This window comes from Trichomycterus rosablanca, chromosome 13, assembly GCF_030014385.1.
Source record: "Trichomycterus rosablanca isolate fTriRos1 chromosome 13, fTriRos1.hap1, whole genome shotgun sequence".
Classification (NCBI taxonomy): Eukaryota; Metazoa; Chordata; class Actinopteri; order Siluriformes; family Trichomycteridae; genus Trichomycterus; species Trichomycterus rosablanca.
Window position 1 is genome coordinate 7,447,517 of NC_086000.1, and position 22,281 is coordinate 7,469,797.

At 44.9% G+C, this 22,281-nt stretch overlaps 1 protein-coding gene across 1 annotated transcript in view; it reads left to right on the forward strand.

Moving 5' to 3' along the window:
• The window catches only part of LOC134325658 (ryanodine receptor 3), a 235,154-nt gene that overhangs the window by 36,750 nt on the left and 176,123 nt on the right, over positions 1-22,281 (forward strand). Inside the window, exon 3 of the mRNA XM_063007904.1 lies at positions 13,504-13,605. Within this exon, the coding sequence (XP_062863974.1) occupies positions 13,504-13,605 (102 nt within the window). The remainder of the gene's footprint in view (positions 1-13,503; positions 13,606-22,281) is intronic.

The window sequence follows — 22,281 nt, forward strand, 5'->3', positions numbered from 1 at the left end:
ACCTTCGCATCAAGAGGGAGAAATATATCCCTGCATTTATGTTTGGGAAGAGATACCCTTTACACAGTGCTATTCTGTCTTTTTATTTTGCTACTGTGCACCGTACAACAGGCAAGACTTATCACATGTGCTATCCAAATACTTTCCATGGAACACCATACCAGTACTGTGTTTAATCCCATGTGCTCTTAATAAGAACTGGCATACATTCATTTTTTAAAATTTGTTTTATGTTCACGTGGCCATCCCAAAGGTACTGTGTTGGATTTAGATTTTGGGAGGCCACTGGAGTACATCGAATTCATTGCATTGCTGCTACATGACTATTTAATAATGTATAATATACACTGATCAGCCATAACATTAAAACCACTTCCTTGTTTTTACACTCACTGTCCATTTTATCAGCTCCATTTACCATATAGAAGCACGTTGTAGTTCTGACCTTGAGTTACTGACTGTAGTCCATCTGTTTCTTTACATACCTTTTTTTAGCCTGCTTTCACTCTGTTCTTCAATGGCCAGGACCCCCACAGGACTACCACAGTGAAGGTATTATTTAGGTGGTGGATCATTCTCAGCACTGCAGTGACACTGACATGGTGGTGGTGTGTTAGTGTGTGTTGTGCTGGTATGAGTGGATCAGACACAGCAGCGCTGCTGTCCACTCTATTAGACACTCCTACCTAGTTGGTTCACCTTGTAGATGTAAAGTCAGAGACGATCGCTCATCTATTGCTGCTGTTTGAGTTGGTCATCTCCTAGACCTTCATCCGTGGTCACATGACGCTGTCCACAGGGCGCTGTTGGCTGGATATATTTGGTTGGTAGACAATTCTCAGTCCAGCAGTGAGGTATTTAAAAACTCCATTAGCATTGCTGTGTCTTATCCACTCATACCAGCACAACACACACTAACACACCACCACCATGTCAGTTTCACTGCAGTGCTGAGAATGATCCACCTCCCAAATAATACCTACTCTGTAGTGGTCCTGGGAGAGTCCTGACCATTGAAGAACAGCATGAAAGGGGGCCAACAAAGCATCCAGAGAAACAGATTGGCTACAGTCAGTAATTGTAGAACTACAATGTGCTTCTATATGGTAAGTAGAGCTGATAGAATGAACAGTGAGTGTAAAAACCAGGAGGATGGCTTATCAGTGTATACATGAGTGTATAGTTACTCAAATAATCAGATGTGCTGGTGTTCTTAATAAGACTGTTGAGTGTATTTGGTTGGCTTTACCTTAAAATTCAGTGTCTGTTCTGCTGCACACGTCTTCATGAGCAGTCTTTTCATTAAGTGTCTGAGATTATACTTTATCTTCAACCTTGATCTTTACTTGGTCTTTAGGAAAGTCAAATGTGAGAATCTAGACTTAGATAGAAAAGTCAAGTGATAGAACAGCTTGAGTTTACTTTTGCAGAGCTAAATATTCTGGCCCCACTCTTATCCACAAATATTGTCTCTGCCAGTTGAACAGCATTAAAAGATTTGTTCACCCAAGCTCACCACTAAGCTGTGAGAATGTCGATATGCCTATCTAACAGGGTTGTGTTATTGTGTGATTCTGAAGGACAGTCTGAAAAATATGATTCTTAATAGGCTCAGTGTCTGTTGTAGCTGTGTTTATTCTTACTGAGTAACACAACAATGAGAAATGAAAGGTTGCCATTGTCAGTTTTACGCTTTTCAAACCTGTTAGAATGTGAACATTAACAAGCATGGTGATGTCTTAGACAGATTTGGTCACACAGCATATCTACATTATATTGTTCCTAAATTCACACAGACATTGCAATGCTATTTCCAAGATCTGGTGTGTATGAAGAAGGTTAATGACTCTCACAAATCTACTTATTTGCATTTTTGCCCAATTTTTCTCCCAATCTAGCTGTATCCAATTACCAAATTGCATTACACTTCCTCTCTCCCAATGCTGACCTCCTTTCCTGACCGAGCTGACTCCATCTTTTCACCCGCATGAGGCAATTTAATATGTGGATAAGACTTGCACACGGAGACACACACCCTGATCACATTATCCCATGTCTCTGTGCAGACATCAGCCGATCAGCCAGCAGAGGTCGTCCAACACCCTCCCTATGACCAAGCCAATCGTTGTTCATTTAGGCGCCCAGCCTGCCGGTAGCAGAGCTGAAATTGGAACTCACATGTTTGAGAAGTCATCTCCTGTGTACTAGCGTGTTTTTACCGCTGTGCCACCTGAGCGCCCCCGATTTTCCCTTCCCTATAAAGTTTTTAGTGCCCGGAAAATTACACGCTTGTATTGCTTTACTTTTGTGACTACAGCAGTTAGTGGTTCCAAAGCATGTGTGATTCACAAAACATATCTTCTTTATTGTTAAATTTGTCCTAATGAGAATACCCGACAGCCCCAGAGCCCATCACACTTTTAGTTGATTGGATTGTATTTGGTTGCAAATGTTCTTTAAAAATGCCGTTTTTGACTGAGCAATGTGATTTAACAACTAAAAAGAAGGCTTTAAGGGTTGTGCAAAACACGTAACATGTAAAACACATTTCATTGTTTTCTTTTGTGCCAAAACCTCATGTAGTTTACATCAAAACAATTCGCTCGATTTCCTGACAAGGTGTTTATCTTTCGTCTCCAGGATTGCTCTGTTTTGTCTGTCTCAAATTACCAACTTTATTATTAGCCAGGCTAGTTCTCCAAACCACACATCCACCGATCAACCATAACATTAAAACCACCCCCTTGTTTCTACACACATTGTCTATGTTATTAGCTTCACTTACCATAAAGGAGCACTTTGTGATTGTATAATTCCTGACTGTAGTCCATCTGTTTTTCTGTTCTTCAAATGTCAGATCTCTCCCAGGACCACTACAGAGCAGGTATTATTTGGGTGATGGGTCATTCTCAACACTGCAGTGACACTGGCATGGTGGTGGTATGTTAGTGTGTGTTGTGCTGGTATGAGTGGATTTTTAAACACCTTACTGTCCCTGCTGGACTGAGAATAGTCCACCAACCAAAAATACATCCAGCCAACAGCGCCCCTTAGGCAGCGTCCTGTGACCACTGATGAAGATCTCAAAGATGACCAACTCAAACAGCAGCAATAGATGAGCGATGGCCCTGAATTTACATCTACAAGGTGGACCAACTAGTTAGGAGTGTCTAATAGAGAATCATCCACCACCTAAATAATACCTGCTCTGTAGTGGTCCTGTGGGGGTCGTGACCACTGAAAAACAGCATGAACGCAGGCTAACAAAGCATGCAGAGAAACAGACAGACTACAGTCAGTAATTGTAGAGCTACAAAGTGCTCCTATATGGTAAGTGGAGCTGATAAAAAGGACAGTGAGTGTAGCAACAAGGAGGTGGTTTTAATGTTATGGCTGATCGCTGTATGTATTCCACTTTTGCTAATAACTGATGTAAATCCAGAATAAGCATTGTGATATGTTTTATTGACAAGTGTTTTTGTTGCTTTTGTTGGCAAATCAGATTTTTGCTGACAGCACCTGCAATCACAGATATTTCTCTGACTGTGACGGAACAGTTCTGCACATATTTCTGTTTCCAGCTGAAACACCCATGTATCTGGTCTGCTCATAATTTTTTCATGATTTTCTACCGAAAGCAGGAATGCGAACAGTATTATAAGTAAAACATTTTTTATTCTCATTCAGAAATTGAAATCTGTTCAAAAGTCAATTTGTTTGTGGTTCTTACAGTTCATGGCACACAATTTGAATACTACTGCCTTAGCATATCCTTAAATGTTTGCCCCAGAGTGCATAGTAAGGGGCCACTACATGAGCCAGTCCAGCCTTAAATAGTTCAGCAATTTAATGAGGACATATAAAGCAGTTCTTACATAAGACATCAAATGCTGGCAACACGCAGTCAATCTAGATAAAAGATGCCATAAAACTTTTTCCATCAGGAAGGTAGGAATACTTCAAACTCGTGTGTGCAAAGTATATTTACTACTTCCGAAAAAGGCTGTTTAGGCAGCATCTGTTGTACAGTACAGTCTTTAAACTCATGTTGATGTAAAGCTTTTTTTTTTTACTACGGACAGGGACATACTGTATGTGTTTAAATGCTTTTTATTCAGTGCAGACCCAATTTGTGTTGCTTCATGGATCTAACCTTACATCTATAACGAGGTCTGTGGTAGCTGGTGAACGTGCCCCGGGTTCCCAGCGAAACAGACGTTACAGAGCTCAGCAAACAAAGGGTTCTTATACCAGACCTCCCAATTAGTGCTGATCACCCACAGCTGTGGGGCTGGCTATTTAAGCCAGCTCTACACAGCAGTGGGTGTCGCACCTTTGTTTGTTTTGTGGTCTCTTGTGGCAGCTCGTCCACACTGTTGTTTAGCTATAGGTGGTAGCCCTGGTGGCGCTAGGCCATTAGGGTAAGTAAAACCGCAAGGTTTGAGGTATGAGGGTTTTCTTTCGTCCTCTTAGAAATAGTGTGGTGCGACGCCGCGCAGTCCTCGAACTGCTGTTTGTTTCAGCGCTAGCTTTAGCTTAGCGGTCTCACTCAGTGCTCTAGTAGCGCTGGTTATATCCTAGGCATCAGTGCCTTCAGTCAAACAGAACATTGGATTCTCCAACCGCTGGGTGGCGACTCCGGAAAGTACTCGGTAGTCACGCCAACATCCCCGGTTCGAATCCACACTCTCTACAGCTGCCCAGCTCTCGTGCAGTTGCTGGGCAGACTCCTTATCGCTGTCTCTTTAAAACGCTAACATTAGCATTAGCGGCTTTCACTCCGCGCTGTTTTAGCGTTGGTGGTAATTTCGGCATCAGTGCCTTTAGTTAAACGGAACATTGGATTCTGTAACCGCTGGGTGGCAACTCCGGAAAGTAATCGGCAGTCACGCCAGCATCCCCGGTTCGAATCCACGCCTTACCGTTGTGTAACCTTTCTCTTTTGTTTTTCTCCTTTTCAGATCGGTGTTTGTCAGCTTCCGTCGGAGTTTCCGATTGGGTTTTGTTTTATTTTATGTTAGCTGTTTACCTTTTCTGTTGTCCTTATTAATTAAATAAAATATCTTTTTATAATTTTACTTCTGCATTTGTGTCCCTTTCTTCCCACGTGACAGAAAGGTGCGACCATACCATGGACGCAGCAGAAGTTCCACCCCTTACGGACGTTCTACGTCATCAAGGGGTAGCGTTAGGCAGGCACGAGGTGGCCCTAAACGAGTTGGCGCAGCGGGTAGCTGCGCTCACCCTGCAGTCGCCAATTCTTAGGTCCGGTCCTGAACCCCCTGCCCACTCTCCTACCCACTCCGGAGGGTGCGGAAACCGCGACACCCCTATTTCGCCTCCCGAAAGGTATTCGGGAGAGGCTAAGAGGTGCCGTGGCTTCCTCCTCCAGTGTGCCCTTGCGTTTGAGCTGCAACCCTCTCGCTACCCTACGGAGCGATCGAAGGTTGCATACATAATTTCCCTGCTGACTGGCCGAGCTTTAGAATGGGCTACTGCCCTCTGGGAGCAAAATGCTCCAGAATGCTCTTCGGAAAGCTCCTTTAAGGAAGCTATAAAGGAGACCTTTTTTCACCCTTCGGGTGGCCGTGAGGTAGGCCCTCGTCTACTCGAGCTTACCCAAGGTGCTCGGTCAGTAGCCGATTATGTAATCGAGTTTCGAACGCTCGCGGCTGAGTGTGGTTGGGACGAGGGGGCCCTTACTGCCATATTCCATCGTGGTTTGTCTGGTAAGGTGAAGGACGAGCTAGCCACCAGGGACCCTCCTACCACTCTTAAGGACTTCTATGTCCTGGCCAACGCCATAGACACCCGCCTTCGCCAGCGAGCCCGGGAACGGGGCACCTGTTCCCCGTTCACCCGCTCGCAGGTCTCTCCCAATTCTCCTCCGCCTGTCCTGGATCCTGAGCCCATGCAGTTGGGGTCAGCTCGCGCTGGTGCCCCAACGGCTTCGGGTCCGTCTGCCAGACCCCGGCAGCCGTTAAACTAGCAGGCCGCTCTCGAGCTAGGGACTCGGGAGTGAGCCGAACTACCATCCCTGCCCAAGGACTATTTCTGCAGGCCCGGTTGCTTTGGGGTCTGGGAGACACAGACCTTCGGGTCTGTGTGGATTCAGGCGCGGTGGAGAGTTTCATAGACATCAACCTGGTACACAGGCTGGGGATTGAGGTCCAACCGCTAACAACTCCAGTGTCGGTCCATGCTGTGGATGGCCGACCTGTAGCGGGCAGCCCGATAACCCACCAGACGCGACCTCTCACGTTGCGCCTGGAAAACCACGAGGAACGGATCACCTTTCTTGTGACTCACGTTCCTCACCTCCAGGTGGTTTTGGGGTATTCGTGGCTGCAAAGACACAACCCCCAGATCGACTGGGCCACCGGATCGATCTTTATCTGGGGAACGCAGTGTCGGGACTCGTGCCTACTGCAAGGCGGCGCGAGCCCCGAGCCGTCCGAACCCAAGATGGCGATTCCGGATTTGGCAGCTGTTCCTCCTGTGTACCATGATTTACGGGAGGTTTTTAGCAAGTCCCGGGCGCAGGACTTGCCCCCCCACAGACCGTTCGATTGCGCCATCAACCTTTTGCCCGGCACTACTCCTCCTAGGGGGCGCCTTTTTTCGCTCTCCGGCCTAGAAAAGGTTGCTATGGAGGAGTATGTGCGTGAGGCGCTTAAACAGGGGTTCATCCGTCCTTCTTCCTCCCCAGCTGGGGCAGGGTTCTTTTTTGTGAACAAGAAGGACGGCACCCTGCGCCCCTGTATCGATTATCGCGGTCTGAATGCCATTACGATCAAGGATCGGTACCCGCTGCCGCTGATGGCCACGGCTTTCGAAGCCCTTCAGCGAGCATCGGTTTTTTCAAAGCTCGATCTTCGCAGCGCGTACAATTTGATCCGGATCAGGCAGGGGGATGAGTGGAAGACTGCGTTCATTACGCCCACTGGCCACTATGAGTACTCGGTGATGCCATTTGGGTTAATGAATGCCCCCGCAGTCTTCCAGAGATTTATCAATGAGGTCTTGCGGGAGACTCTTGGTAAATTCGTCTATGTTTACTTAGACGATATTCTTATCTTTAGTCAGTCCATCGACGAGCATATAGGGCATGTCCGACGAGTTCTCCAGCTCTTGCTCGACAACCATCTGTTTGTCAAGCTGGAGAAGTCGGTCTTTCACTCCCCCACGGTCTCGTTTCTGGGGTTTGTAGTGTCCAAGGGCACCCTGCGCATGGACTCGGCTAAAGTATCTGCGGTGGAGAAGTGGCCAACTCCAAGTTCTTTACGCCAACTGCAAAGGTTTTTGGGCTTTGCAAACTTTTTTCGGCGTTTCATTAAGAACTTTAGCTCAGTCGCCGCCCCGTTAACGGACCTCACAGGCAAAGGTCCGTTCCAATGGACGGTGCAGGCCCAGCAAGCTTTCGACAAGCTAAAAACACTCTTGACGACTGCTCCCGTCTTGCAGTTGCCCGACCCAGAGGAACCCTTCGTTGTCGAAGTGGATGCTTCCGAGGTCGGGGCTGGGGCAGTTTTGTCCCAAAGAGTGGGGCCGGGGAAGAAGCTACATCCATGTGCCTTCTTCTCGCACCGCCTGACTCCAGCCGAGCGGAACTACCCGGTTGGAGACAGGGAACTCTTGGCCATTAAGTTGGCGTTAGAGGAGTGGCGACACTGGCTCGAGGGGGCCAAACATCCTTTTCTTGTCTGGACGGATCACAAAAATCTGTCATTCATCCAGCAAGTCAAGAGGATGAACTCCCGTCAGGCCCGGTGGTCCTTATTTTTTGGAAGGTTCAATTTCACACTGTCTTATAGACCGGGGTCCGAAAACGTCAAACCGGACGCTCTGTCTAGACAGTGGGAACCGACCAGGCCGGAGACCGGACCTGATCCCGTGATCCCCTCGACCCAGATAGCGGCCCCAATCACATGGGGCATATCGAAGGTCATTCGGGATGCCCAACGGGCTGAACCCGACCCCGGTGGGGGACCTCCTGACAGACTGTACGTACCTTCATCCGTACGGCGTCAGGTCTTCGAGTGGGCTCATGCTTCCCCATTTGCGGCGCACCCAGGCGTGACTAAGTCCCTGGTCTTGCTGCGCCGAAGATTTTGGTGGCCGGGGATGGAGAATGAGGTACGTGACTTTGTCCGTGCCTGCTCGGTGTGTGCTCTTAACAAGAGTCCCAGAGAGCGCCCCAGGGGCCTTCTTCACCCGTTGCCAATACCGGCTAGACCGTGGTCCCACATTGCCCTGGACTTTGTGACAGGCTTGCCTAAGTCCAGAGGGTTCACGGCGGTATTGGTAATTGTCGACCGGTTTACCAAATCTTGCCTCTTTATCCCACTGCCCAAGCTACCATCCGCCATGGGCACTGCGCAGATCATTCTGAATCATGTGGTGAGAGCACATGGGGTCCCCTCAGACATTGTGTCAGATCGGGGCCCACAGTTTGTGAGCCAGTGCTGGCGGGCCTTTTGCCAAATTATTGGCGCGAAGGCCAGCTTATCCTCCGGTTACCACCCGGAGTCGAATGGGCAGTCGGAGAGGCTTATCCAGGATCTGAGCAAGATGCTCAGGTGCCTGACGGCAGGGAATCCGACCACGTGGTCGGATAAGCTGATGTGGGCAGAGTTTGCTCACAACACCCTGCATCATTCGGCGATCGGCATGTCACCGTTTGAAGCTCAGTTCGGGTACCCTCCTCCGCTCTTTCCTGAGCAAGAGCAGCAGGTAGCGGTCCCGTCTGTACAGCTTCAGGTCCGCCGCTGCCGCGCCGCCTGGCGCAAAGCTAGGCAGGCACTTGTGGCCACCCAGCGCTCTGTGAAGCGCAAAGCTGACCGCAGGCGGCAGCCGGCTCTTACCTTCCGGCCAGGCCAACGAGTACTTGTTTCAACGAGGGATCTCCCCGTTCGAGGTGTTCCACATAAGTTGGCACCCAAGTACATTGGCCCGTTCAAGGTGGTAAGGCGGATTAACCCGGTGACGTATAGGTTGGAGCTTCCTCCCCGCATGAAAGTGCATCCAACCTTCCATGTCTCCCATCTCCGACCATTTATGTGCGGGGGAGTTTTACCCCCTCCCCAACCTCCCGCCCCTCGTATCATCCAGGGTGCCCCTGCCTTCACGGTTCGCCGGTTACTTGACAGCAGGAAGGTTCAGGGTAGTACCCAATACTTGGTGGATTGGGAAGGTTACGGCCCTGAGGAACGTTCATGGGTACCGGCTCGTCAGATCCTGGACCCTGAACTGATCCGCGAGTTCCGACGGAACCGTGCTGCGGGTCTTGGGACCTCAGGAGCTGTCCCTAGAGGAGGGGGTTCTATAACGAGGTCTGTGGTAGCTGGTGAACGTGCCCCGGGTTCCCAGCGAAACAGACGTTACAGAGCTCAGCAAACAAAGGGTTCTTATACCAGACCTCCCAATTAGTGCTGATCACCCACAGCTGTGGGGCTGGCTATTTAAGCCAGCTCTACACAGCAGTGGGTGTCGCACCTTTGTTTGTTTTGTGGTCTCTTGTGGCAGCTCGTCCACACTGTTGTTTAGCTATAGGTGGTAGCCCTGGTGGCGCTAGGCCATTAGGGTAAGTAAAACCGCAAGGTTTGAGGTATGAGGGTTTTCTTTCGTCCTCTTAGAAATAGTGTGGTGCGACGCCGCGCAGTCCTCGAACTGCTGTTTGTTTCAGCGCTAGCTTTAGCTTAGCGGTCTCACTCAGTGCTCTAGTAGCGCTGGTTATATCCTAGGCATCAGTGCCTTCAGTCAAACAGAACATTGGATTCTCCAACCGCTGGGTGGCGACTCCGGAAAGTACTCGGTAGTCACGCCAACATCCCCGGTTCGAATCCACACTCTCTACAGCTGCCCAGCTCTCGTGCAGTTGCTGGGCAGACTCCTTATCGCTGTCTCTTTAAAACGCTAACATTAGCATTAGCGGCTTTCACTCCGCGCTGTTTTAGCGTTGGTGGTAATTTCGGCATCAGTGCCTTTAGTTAAACGGAACATTGGATTCTGTAACCGCTGGGTGGCAACTCCGGAAAGTAATCGGCAGTCACGCCAGCATCCCCGGTTCGAATCCACGCCTTACCGTTGTGTAACCTTTCTCTTTTGTTTTTCTCCTTTTCAGATCGGTGTTTGTCAGCTTCCGTCGGAGTTTCCGATTGGGTTTTGTTTTATTTTATGTTAGCTGTTTACCTTTTCTGTTGTCCTTATTAATTAAATAAAATATCTTTTTATAATTTTACTTCTGCATTTGTGTCCCTTTCTTCCCACGTGACAACATCTAACCTTTCCCTTCAATTCACAGTCTGTGTTTTTGTTTGGATCTTGGCAAAGATATTTCCATGTACTTTGCACTAGCGCTGGGCGATATGACTGAAGAACTCATATCTCGATATGCTTTTAAGAAGTAGTGATATACGATATGATATAATGTAAAATGGCCACTGCCTCTCATTTAAAAAAATCCAGAAAAAGTTTAACATTTGATAATTCTTAATTATTGCTAATCATTGCAAAATGAAAGCACACAGTAAAGCGCAGCACCACTACCCAGATCAACCACACAGCAGCATAAAACCATAACCGCTGCTTACCTGAGCTTCTCTTCTTCAAACTGAGACCAAATCTATATCAGTGTGTTGTTCCATTAGGGATGAAATCTACTTTTTTGTAAATGTTTTCCTTTATGTTTCCAGAATATTTCCAGAATATATAAATCCATATCCAACTGATAATTTATTCTCTCCACTTTCGCGGTTAAAAGCTGAAACTGGTCATTCGTTAACTAAGCTGTCACTTATACCTCTACAACCAATAAAGAGAAAGTTTTTCATTGCCAGCTCACCTAAATGACACACACTGGAGAAGTCTAAAAACAAATGAGCATATTTTGCTTTGGATTAGAGGAACTGATATTCCACCCAAAATCTGAATTCGGAAGCTCTGACTGGTTTATACAGCTGTTTATCAAAGCCTGAACTATGACTGAATAACTGGAACAAATGAACTGGTTCATAGAGTTGTTTACGCCCAACACTGTAATGAAATAGAGTGAGTAAAATAAAAGAATCTTTGCCATAGATGAGAGCACAGCTCCCTGATTCGATTCCAATGAAGAGTCGTTCTCTGACTTATTTTTATCGCTCATGCACGAAAGAGAGCGTGCTGCTGTGTTAAACGTTCTCAAATGATAACCTGTCTATAGTAGTCGTACTCGATATAACAAATATGGTCATTTTCAGTATCGTGTAAATAGTAGTATTGAATATATCAATATTTGCGATTAATCGCCCAGCCCTACTTTGCATATAAGGACATTGTTTGTACAGATTATCTTGGGGCCTGAATTTGGCCTTCATGGAAATTCCTGACTTCTGAAAATCTGTAGTCTGTTTTATATTATTTGTAGCTCCCATTACTTTACCATTGTAGTGATTATTGATAAGTCTAATAGGTGCTTTTCAACAAGATTTATTTATATGGGCAGATAGTAAATCATACTATCTTCTAACAAGGAATTAGGAGCAAATGCCATGAAATTTTATTACATAGAACTTTCTAAACCCACAAATGAAGTGGCATAAACATTGAACATTAAAACTGCCATGACATGATGAGCGTGTTTTTTACAGGTCTATGTAAATGTTTGACCTCAGTCTTATCTTTGGATTTTCCTAGTTCTGTCTCACTTTTCAGTTGGTTTTGAGAAAGAACATGTCCATGAGATAGCAAACAGGTGGAATTTGTCATTTGCCCGGAGGAAAGAAAGATCATCTTCTGTCTGGTGGCACGGATAGCTTCTAGAAACATTACAGACAGAAGCCATTTGGGTATAAGAGATATGTGGCCATCAGTCCAGCCAATTGCCTCAAGCAGTTGCAGTGGCATATAATAAAACACGTGCATCAGCCAAGTCCTGACAACTATTAATAGATCTGAACAGGACATGCCATTAGATCTTTGCATTAGGGAAAAGAAATATACCATTGTAAATGAATTATGTTTGGTAAGATCTCTTCTCCAGCACATTTAACATGGTGAGGGGGATCTGCTGCCTGTTAAGCTATCCAACTACTGAAAACATTGCATAAGCCAAGTGCAAAGAAATCTACTTATCATTCCAGCCAACTGCCTCAGGAATAGTTAATTCATACCAATACTTGCATCAGCTTGCATGACTCTCTTACTGGATCTGGGAAAGCAGGGTAACATTCCCTCACACACCAGGGAGACCAGCTGATGAGAAAATCTGTCTCTGCTAGTTTACCAAACAATTTATTTTAGGAATTACTTGCCAAATAGTATAGAGGACCTGAGCAGAATTGAGATTGGGGCGGTATGGTGTGTTCATGTAGAAAAAGGTGCCTTAAGGTTTTTTAGAAATGATTTCAAATACTTGTCATTACAGTGTTTAATAGTAAGTAACACATCTTTAACACTATGAACATGGAGATTTTTGTGTGTACTTGGGGTAAATTCAAACTGGACAAAAGCAGATGCCTGATTTTTATTCATTATGTTCTTTTTTTTTGTTTGTTTAATGCATGTCCTCCCTTTTTTCCCCGTTTTTTAGTGCGTCCAATTTTTACCCAATTGCATTATGCTTCCTCTCTATTGGTGCTGACCCCCACCCTGACTGAGGAGAGCGAACTGACACACGCCCCCTCTGACGTGTGCAGTACCGACTGCCTCTTTTCACCTGCACGAGGCGAGTTTATATGCGGATCAGCCTTGTGCACGGAGAGCCACACCCTGATCAGCATTATTTCCCATCAATCAGCCAGCAGAGGTCATAATTGCATCAGTTATTAGGTCCCTATCTGGCTCCCTCCCTGAATGAACAACAGCCAAACGTTGTTCATATAGCCGCCCAGCCCAGCCGGTTGGCAGAGCTGAGATTAGATGCGATGTATTTGAAATCCCAGCTCTGGTGTGCTAGCATATTTTACTGCTGCACCACCTGAGCGGCCCATACATTATGTCCTTTGCAATGCATTATGGGAAGTACTGTAAATAACATACTGGATTTTACTACCGGAACCAAGAGTGCAGTCATGATTCCTGTGGTTAGAGCAGTTCCTGTTGGTGGTGAGTTTCACATTAGGATAGTGACGTCAGCTTGTCTCCCCAAACTAAAACACAATGACATAAAACTGACTTAAGGCCTTTACAGGAATGTGTACTATTGATTAATCCCTGTTTCGGAAGGTCAACAGTAAGTATGATATCTCACTTGAAATGTACTTAACATTATTTGAAATAACAGGACTATTTTGAACCATCTTATTTATCTGAGCTTTCTAATGGTAAATAATGGTTTTGAACTTACTCTGTGTGTGTGTTAATCATTGTTTCAGGTGAAATCATATGTGCAAGCAGCAGAACATGCCTTCACTACTTATAACTTAAATAATTACATAGAAGTATTTTTAAATGCTGGTTTAAAGATCAGTCAGACAAAAGTAAAGAGCTTACTGTATCATGTCTCTCTCTCTTTTTTTTTAGAATGTTCCTCCAGACCTTGCAATCTGCAACTTTGTGCTGGAGCAATCTCTTTCTGTGCGAGCACTGCAGGAAATGCTGGCCAAAACCGGTCAAAATAATGAGGTAAGTACAAATTATATATATATACTGTATACATAAACCGATACATACAGCCATAACATTAAAACCACCTCCTGGTTTCTACACTCACTGTCCATTTTATCAGCTACATACCTTTTTTAACCTGCTTGCACCCTGTTCTTCAATGGTCAGGACCCCCACAGGACCACCACAGAGCAGGTATTATTTAGGTGGTGGATCATTCTCAGCACTGCAGTGACACTGACATGGTGATGGTGTGTTAGTGTGTGTTGTGCTGGTGTGAGTGGATCAAACACAGCAGCACTGCTGGAGTTTTTAAATACCGTGTCCACTCACTGTCCACTATTAGACACTCCTACCTAGTTGGTCCACCTTGTAGATATAAAGTCAGAGACGATCGCCCACCTATTGCTGCTGTTTGAGTTGGTCATCTTCTAGACCTTCATCCGTGGTCACAGGGCGCTGTGCACAGGGCGCTGTTGGCTGGATATTTTAGGTTGGTGGACTATTCTCAGTCCAGCAGTGACAGTGAGTCCAGCACAACACACACTAACACACCACCACCATGTCAGTGTCACTGCAGTGCTGAGAATGACCCACCACCCACATAATACCTACTCTGTAGTGGTTCTGTGGGGGTCTAGACTATTGACAAACAGGGTGAAAGCAGGCTAAAAAAGTATGTAGAGAAACAGATGGACTACAGTCAGTAATTGTAGAACTACAAAGTGCTTCTATGTGGTATGTGGAGCTTATAAAATGGACAGTGAGTGTAGAAACAAGGAGGTGGTCATAATGTTAAGCTCGATTGGTGTATATATACAGTATGTACATACACAGAGTTTAAATGATGAGAAAGTGAGAGAGAGAACGTGTCTTTAAGGCCCTAGGGTCTGGTGGCTTCTGTTGCCTTGACTTTGAAATGTCACTCTAAACTCACACATAGTAAAATTGCCCTATTTTTATACAGTTATGGCCAAACATGAGGGTTTTTTTTGTCTTGAGCTGCACCCTCTCAGCCTATGATATGTGAAGTATACACCGACCAGGCATGACATTATGACCACTGACATGTGAAGTGAATAACACTGATTATCTCTTCATCGTGGTACCTGTTAGTGGGTCGGATATATTAGGCAGCAAGTGAACATTTTATCCTCTAAGTTGCAGGAAAAATCAGCAAATGTAAAGATTTGAGCGAGTTTGACAAGGGACAAATTGTGATGGCTAGATGACTGGGTCAGAGCATCTCCAAAACTGCAGCTCTTGTGGGGTATTCCCAGTCTACAGTGGTCAGTATCTATCAAAAGTGGTCCAAGGAAGGAACAGTGGTAAACCGGTGACAGGGTCATTGATGCACTTGGGGAGCGAAGGCTGGCCCGTGTGGTCCGATCCAACAGACGAGCTACTGTAGCTCAAATTGCTGAAGAAGTTAATACTGGTTCTGATAGAAAGGTGTCAGAATACACAGTGCATCACAGTTTGTTGCGTATTGGGCTGCACATCCACAGACCAGTCAGGGTGCCCATGCTGACCCCTGTCCACCGCCGAAAGTGGCAACAATGGGCACGTGAGCATCGGAACTGGACCACGGAGCAATGGAAGAAGGTGGCCTGGTCTGATGAATCACTTTTTCTTTTACATCACGTGGATGGCCGGGTGCGTGTGCGCCGCTTACCTGGGGAGCACATGGCACCAGGATGCACTATGGGAAGAAGGCAAGCTGGCGAAGGCTTTGGTCAGTTTTCTGCTGGGAAACTTTGGGTCCTACCATTCATGTGGATGTTACTTTGACACGTACCACCTACCTAAGCATTGTTGCAGACCATGTACACCCTTTCATGGAAGCGGTATCCCCTGATGGCTGTGGACTCTTTCAGCGGGATAATGCGCCCTGCCACAAAGCAAAAATGGTTCAGGAATGATTTGAGGAGCACAACAACGAGTTTGAGGTGTTGAATTGGCCTCTAAATTCCCCAAATCTCAATTCAATCGAGCGTCTGTATGATGTGCTGGACAAACAAGTCCGATCCATGGAAGCCCCACCTCACAACTTACAGGAGTTAAAGGATCTGCTGCTAACATCTTGGTGCCAGATACCACAGCACACCTTCATGGGTCTAGTGGAGTCCATGCCTCGACGGGTCAGGGCTGTTTTGGCAGCAAAATGTGGACCAACACAATATTAGGAAGGTGGTCATGATGTTATGCCTGATCGGTGTCTTAATTTCTGTACATAAAACACTAATTTTTAATCTAATTCATTAATTAAGCTTTCATAAGCAGATGCAAAGTAAGGCAACTTGTTTGCTTATGTGGATGAACTGTCATGGTGCTTTTTAATTGGTGGGGGTTCATGTACATGTTGTGCATAGATGAAAGGTGGGTCAAGAGGTAACTAATTAGCTGCTAAGGTGGCACAGTGGTGTAATGCACTAGCTGCTCACTTTATAAATCTGGGTTTGATTGCTGGGTAAGGCATGCCATGAATGTTGCTCAGACATTAGTACATTGAATATGAAGATACAAAATGTCTACTGGTTGATGTATTGTGTTTGAAGTTTATTAAAAGATTTACTGGGGACAGTTTACCAGATTTGTCAACCCCAGCAAAAATACAAATGTGTGTGACTCCTTAAAAAACTATTTCCAAGAGCCATCTCTATAGCAGGTCTAGGTTGTGGAGATGTTTTTCTTCATACATGAAGAGGTGTAAATAGTGCTTGTGAAGCTAATGACCTCTGGCCACTTCATGCAGTGTTATTTTCCTTATGGCAGTCTCTGTGCCAGCCTGCTGTCTTGGTCAAGCTTTCTCAACGAGGTACCCTGCTGGGGCTGCCAGACACAAAGGGATAGTGTTCCACTCCTTAATGTGGCAGGATGTCACCTCAGAGAAGGTTTGGCCAATTAAAAAGGTTTATAAGCTTTATTAAATGTCAGAGCAGCAACAGATATTTAAAGCTGAAACCCTGAAGCTGAAGCTGATGCAGTGCACTGCATTTAATGGTGTCTTTTACTCACACAGTATATACATACACACATACTGGCTGGGTCCATGTGGGCGTTCTTTGCATTTGACAAAAAAAGCATTCATATTCAGTGCTGGTCTATCCGTGGACTAGGATTATTTTCAGTCCTTTTTCAGTCCTTAGACCACATTTAGTGTATTAAAAATAGTAATGGCACTAATAGTGGTGTACTAAATTGCTATGCATTTACAACCTCAAATCAGAAAAAGTTGGGACAGTATGGAAAATGCAAATAAAATAAAAATGCAGTGTTCCTTACATTTACTTTGACTTTTATTTGATTGCAGACAGGATGAACTCAAGATATTTCATGTTTTGTCTGCTCGGGTTCATTTCATTTGTTAATATACCTCCATTCCTGCATTTCAGGCCTGCAACACATTCCAAAAAAAAGTTAAAACAGGGGGAATTTAGAGCTCTAAATGAGGTGAAAAAACTAAATAAAGATATGATTCCAAACAGGTGATGTCAACAGGTGATTGTAATCATGGTTTGGTACAAAAGCAGCATCCAGGAAAGTCTTTGATGAGCAAAGATGATCAGAGGATCTCCAGTTTGTCAACAAATGCGTGAGAAAAGTACTGAAATGCTTAAAAACAATGAACCTCAAAGAAAGATTGGGAGGAATTTCAGTGCATAAAGACCAAGGGTGCAAGCTCAAGCTGAACGCCCCTGATCTTTAATCCCTCAGACGGCACTGCATCTAGCACTACAATACAGAGTTACATGCACAAATGCCACTTAAAACTTTACTGTGCAAAAAAGAAGCCTTATGTTAACCATGTCCAGAAGTGTTGTCAACTTCTCTGGGCTTGGAGGCATCTAGGATGGACCATCACACAGTGGAAACATGTATTGTGATCAGATTAATCAGCATTCCAGGTCTTTTTTTTTTTTTTTTGGAAAAAATGGACCCCGTGTGCGACCAAAGACGAAAAGTACCATCCAGACTGTTATCCAGTCCAAAAGCCAGGGTCTGTCATGGTATGGGGCTGTGTCAGTGCCCTTGACAAATGTCATTTACACTTCTGTGATAACAACATTAATGCAGAAAAGTACATTGAGATCTTAGAGCATCCATGCATTTTTCAACAAGACAATGCAAAACCAAATCCTGCACACATTACAAAGGCATGGCTGCGGAAGAAGAGGGTACAGGTACTGGACTGGCCTGCCTGCAGTCCTGACCTGTCCACAATAGAGGATGTGTGGAGAATTTTGAAACAAAAAATGCGACGACGACCCCGTACTGTTGCACATCTTAAGAACAGGACAAAATAAAAGCTGAAACACTAAATCACTTGGTCTCCTCGGTGCCAAAACGTCTTTTAAGTGTGGTGAAAAGGAATGGCAACATTACAAAGTGGTAAATGCTTTACTGTCCCAACTTTTTTTGGAATATGTTGCAGGCCTGAAATGTAGGAATGAATGTTTATTAATAAATAAAATGAAGCTGAGCAGATAAAACATGAAACATCTCAGGTTCATCCTGTCTGCAATCAAATAAAGTCAAAGTAAATGTAAGAAACTGTGTTTTTTTTTTTATTATTTCAACTTATCTCAACTTTCTGATTTGGGGTTGTATTAAAAATAGTATTGACACTAATAGTGGTGTACTAAATTGCCATGTATTTACAGCATGATTTGAATTGAGACAGAAAGGACCCAGATCGGACCGCCCCACCTGGGGATCAAACCCAGGACCATGCTACCCACTGAGCCACCGTGCCACCCCATAAAGAGGTTGAGTCACATTCACACACACCAAAATCTTCCTGACTAAGTGGGAAGCTACTCTATACTCCTTGGTTTTGAATTGGTGTCTATCAAACTCATGATCGTGTGCATCTTATGAAATGGCACAATTCACGGTGGCTTAAGTGGGTAGCACTGTCACCTCACAGCAAGAATACCCTGGGTTCAATCCCTAGGTGGGGCGGTCTGGGTCCTTTCTGTGTGGAGTTGCATGTTCTCCCCATGGGCTTCCTCTGGGTGCTCCGGTTTCCTCCCACAGCCCAAGACATGCAAGTGAGGTAAATTGGAGACACTAAATTGTCCAAGACTGTGTTCGATAAAACCTTGTGAACTGATGAACCTTGTGTAATGAGTAACTACCGTTCCTGTCATGAATGTAAAGTGCAGACATCCCAAGTCTCCCGGAAGTTCCGGTAGTCTCCCGCATATACAGTGTATCACAAAAGTGAGTACACCCCTCACATTTCTGCAAATATTTGATTATATCTTTTCATGGGACAACACTATAGACATGAAACTTGGATATAACTTAGAGTAGTCAGTGTACAACTTGTATAGCAGTGTAGATTTACTGTCTTCTGAAAATAACTCAACACACAGCCATTAATGTCTAAATGGCTGGCAACATAAGTGAGTACACCCCACAGTGAACATGTCCAAATTGTGTTCAAAGTGTCAATATTTTGTGTGACCACCATTATTATCCAGCACTGCCTTAACCCTCCTGGGCATGGAATTCACCAGAGCTGCACAGGTTGCTACTGGAATCCTCTTCCACTCCTCCATGATGACATCACGGAGCTGGTGGATGTTAGACACCTTGAACTCCTCCACCTTCCACTTGAGGATGCGCCACAGGTGCTCAATTGGGTTTAGTCCATCACCTTTACCTTCAGCTTCCTCAGCAAGGCAGTTGTCATCTTGGAGTTGTGTTTGGGGTCGTTATCCTGTTGGAAAACTGCCATGAGGCCCAGTTTTCGAAGGGAGGGGATCATGCTCTGTTTCAGAATGTCACAGTACATGTTGGAATTCATGTTTCCCTCAATGAACTGCAGCTCCCCAGTGCCAGCAACACTCATGCAGCCCAAGACCATGATGCTACCACCACCATGCTTGACTGTAGGCAAGATACAGTTGTCTTGGTACTTCTCACCAGGGCGCCGCCACACATGCTGGACACCATCTGAGCCAAACAAGTTTATCTTGGTCTCGTCAGACCACAGGGCATTCCAGTAATCCATGTTCTTGGACTGCTTGTTTTCAGCAAACTGTTTGCGGGCTTTCTTGTGCGTCAGCTTCCTTCTGGGATGACGACCATGCAGACCGAGTTGATGCAGTGTGCGGCGTATGGTCTGAGCACTGACAGGCTGACCTCCCACGTCTTCAACCTCTGCAGCAATGCTGGCAGCACTCATGTGTCTATTTTTTAAAGCCAACCTCTGGATATGACGCCGAACACGTGGACTCAACTTCTTTGGTCGACCCTGGCGAAGCCTGTTCCGAGTGGAACCTGTCCTGGAAAACCGCTGTATGACCTTGGCCACCATGCTGTAGCTCAGTTTCAGGGTGTTAGCAATCTTCTTATAGCCCAGGCCATCTTTGTGGAGAGCAACAATTCTATTTCTCACATCCTCAGAGAGTTCTTTGCCATGAGGTGCCATGTTGAATATCCAGTGGCCAGTATGAGAGAATTGTACCCAAAACACCAAATTTAACAGCCCTGCTCCCCATTTACACCTGGGACCTTGACACATGACACCAGGGAGGGACAACGACACATTTGGGCACAATTTGGACATGTTCACTGTGGGGTGTACTCACTTATGTTGCCAGCTATTTAGACATTAATGGCTGTGTGTTGAGTTATTTTCAGAAGACAGTAAATCTACACTGCTATACAAGCTGTACACTGACTACTCTAAGCTATATCCAAGTTTCATGTCTATAGTGTTGTCCCATGAAAAGATATAATGAAATATTTGCAGAAATGTGAGGGGTGTACTCACTTTTGTGATACACTGTACATAGCGTCTCCCTGATGCCCGCAAGTCAGATAAAATCTCCCGGAATCTAGAACGAGCGGCCAAGAGCGCACACACACACACATGCACGCAGGCGACACAGACTTTTTTCCCCGATCGCGTATTAAATCCGTTATCTGATATACAATTTAGCGCACTGTGTAGGGAACATAAATCAATTGTCTAATATACTGTCTAGTGCACTATGTAGGGAACATAAATCCGTTATCTGATATACAATGTAGTGCACTATGTAGGGAACATAAATCAATTGTCTAATATATTGTCTAGTGCACTACGTAGGGAACATAAATTCATATCTAAAATACTATCTAGTGCACTATGTAGGGAACATAAATCCGTTATCTGATATACAATTTAGTGCAATATGTAGGGAACCTAAATCCGTTAACTAATACTCCACCTAAAGCATTATGTAAGAAACATAAGTCTATTATCTGGTACACTATCTAGTGCACTAAGTAAGGAACATAAATTATTTTCTAATATACAATCTAGTGCACTATGTAGGGAACATAAATCTAATATCTTTCACACTCTCTAGTGCACTATGTAGTACGCGAACAGTTAGCTTAGTAGCTCAGTTAGCAGCTCCGAAAAATTATGTTATCACCCATGTCTGTAGGTGTGTGTGGGTGTTTTTTTTTTTTTTGGGTGATTGTCCGGGTCCAGGGGTTCCTTCCTGAAATAAGTTTTTGCAACTTGGGATGTCTGCCAAAGTGTAAAACATGACGTTAAAATCCTAATAAACAAACAAACAAACAAATGGCACTATTCTTATGGAAGAAATGTACAAATAGAGCAAATGCAAGTTGAATTCATATTTAATTATGTGTTTGCACTGGCACCCTTGGGCTTTTTTTTAACCAAATGGTGGATCTTCATTATTTGCACACCAATTGAGCATTTCCATTAGAATTTAAGACGTCAGATTGTTATAACATTCTCCCTGTTATGTTTATGCTTTCCTTAGAAGCTCATTAGAAAGGTGAGTAACACTCGATGTATAGGAGTATAAGAGCAGCCGGGTCATTTCGGCACTAGTTGTCTGAAATGCCAGTGGTATGCATGCTTCTGTAAGTGCATTTAATATGTACCCTTACTAAACTATCAGGAATGCAGTGATCAAACAAAAGTATCTTTTGTTTGCAACCGGTTTCGTTCATATAAATCATTTCCTAATTTTTGTTTGAAAGCACCCATGGGAATGTGTTGCTTGCTTGCTGCACATAACAGCTCCCTGTCTCATGTGCAGATATTTTCTACATATATACATTTTTTATTCATACTTACACCAATCAGCCATAACATTAAAACCACATCCTTGTTTCTACACTCACTGTCCATTTTATCAGCTCCACTTACCATATAGAAGCACTTTGTATTTCTACAATTACTGACTGTAGTCCATCAGTTTCTTTGCATGCTTTTTTAGCCCCCTTTAATGCTGTTCTTCAATGATCAGGACCCCCACAGGACCCCCACAGAACAGGTATTATTTAGGTGGTGGATCATTCTCAGCACTGCAGTGACACTGACATGGTGGTGGTGTGTTAGTGTGTGTTGTGCTGGTATGAGCGGATAAGACACAGCAGCGCTGCTGGAGTTTTTAAATATCGTGTCCACTCACTGTCCACTCTATTAGACACTCCTACCTAGTTGGTCCGCCTTGTAGATGTAAAGTCGGAGACGATCGCTCATCTATTGCTGCTGTTTGAGTTGGTCATCTTCTAGACCTTCATCAGTGGTCACAGGACCCTGCCCATGGAGCGCTGTTGGCTGGATATTTTAAGTTGGTGGACTATTCTCAGTCCAGCAGTGACAGTGAGGTGTTTAAAAACTCCATTAGCATTGCTGTGTCTTATCCACTA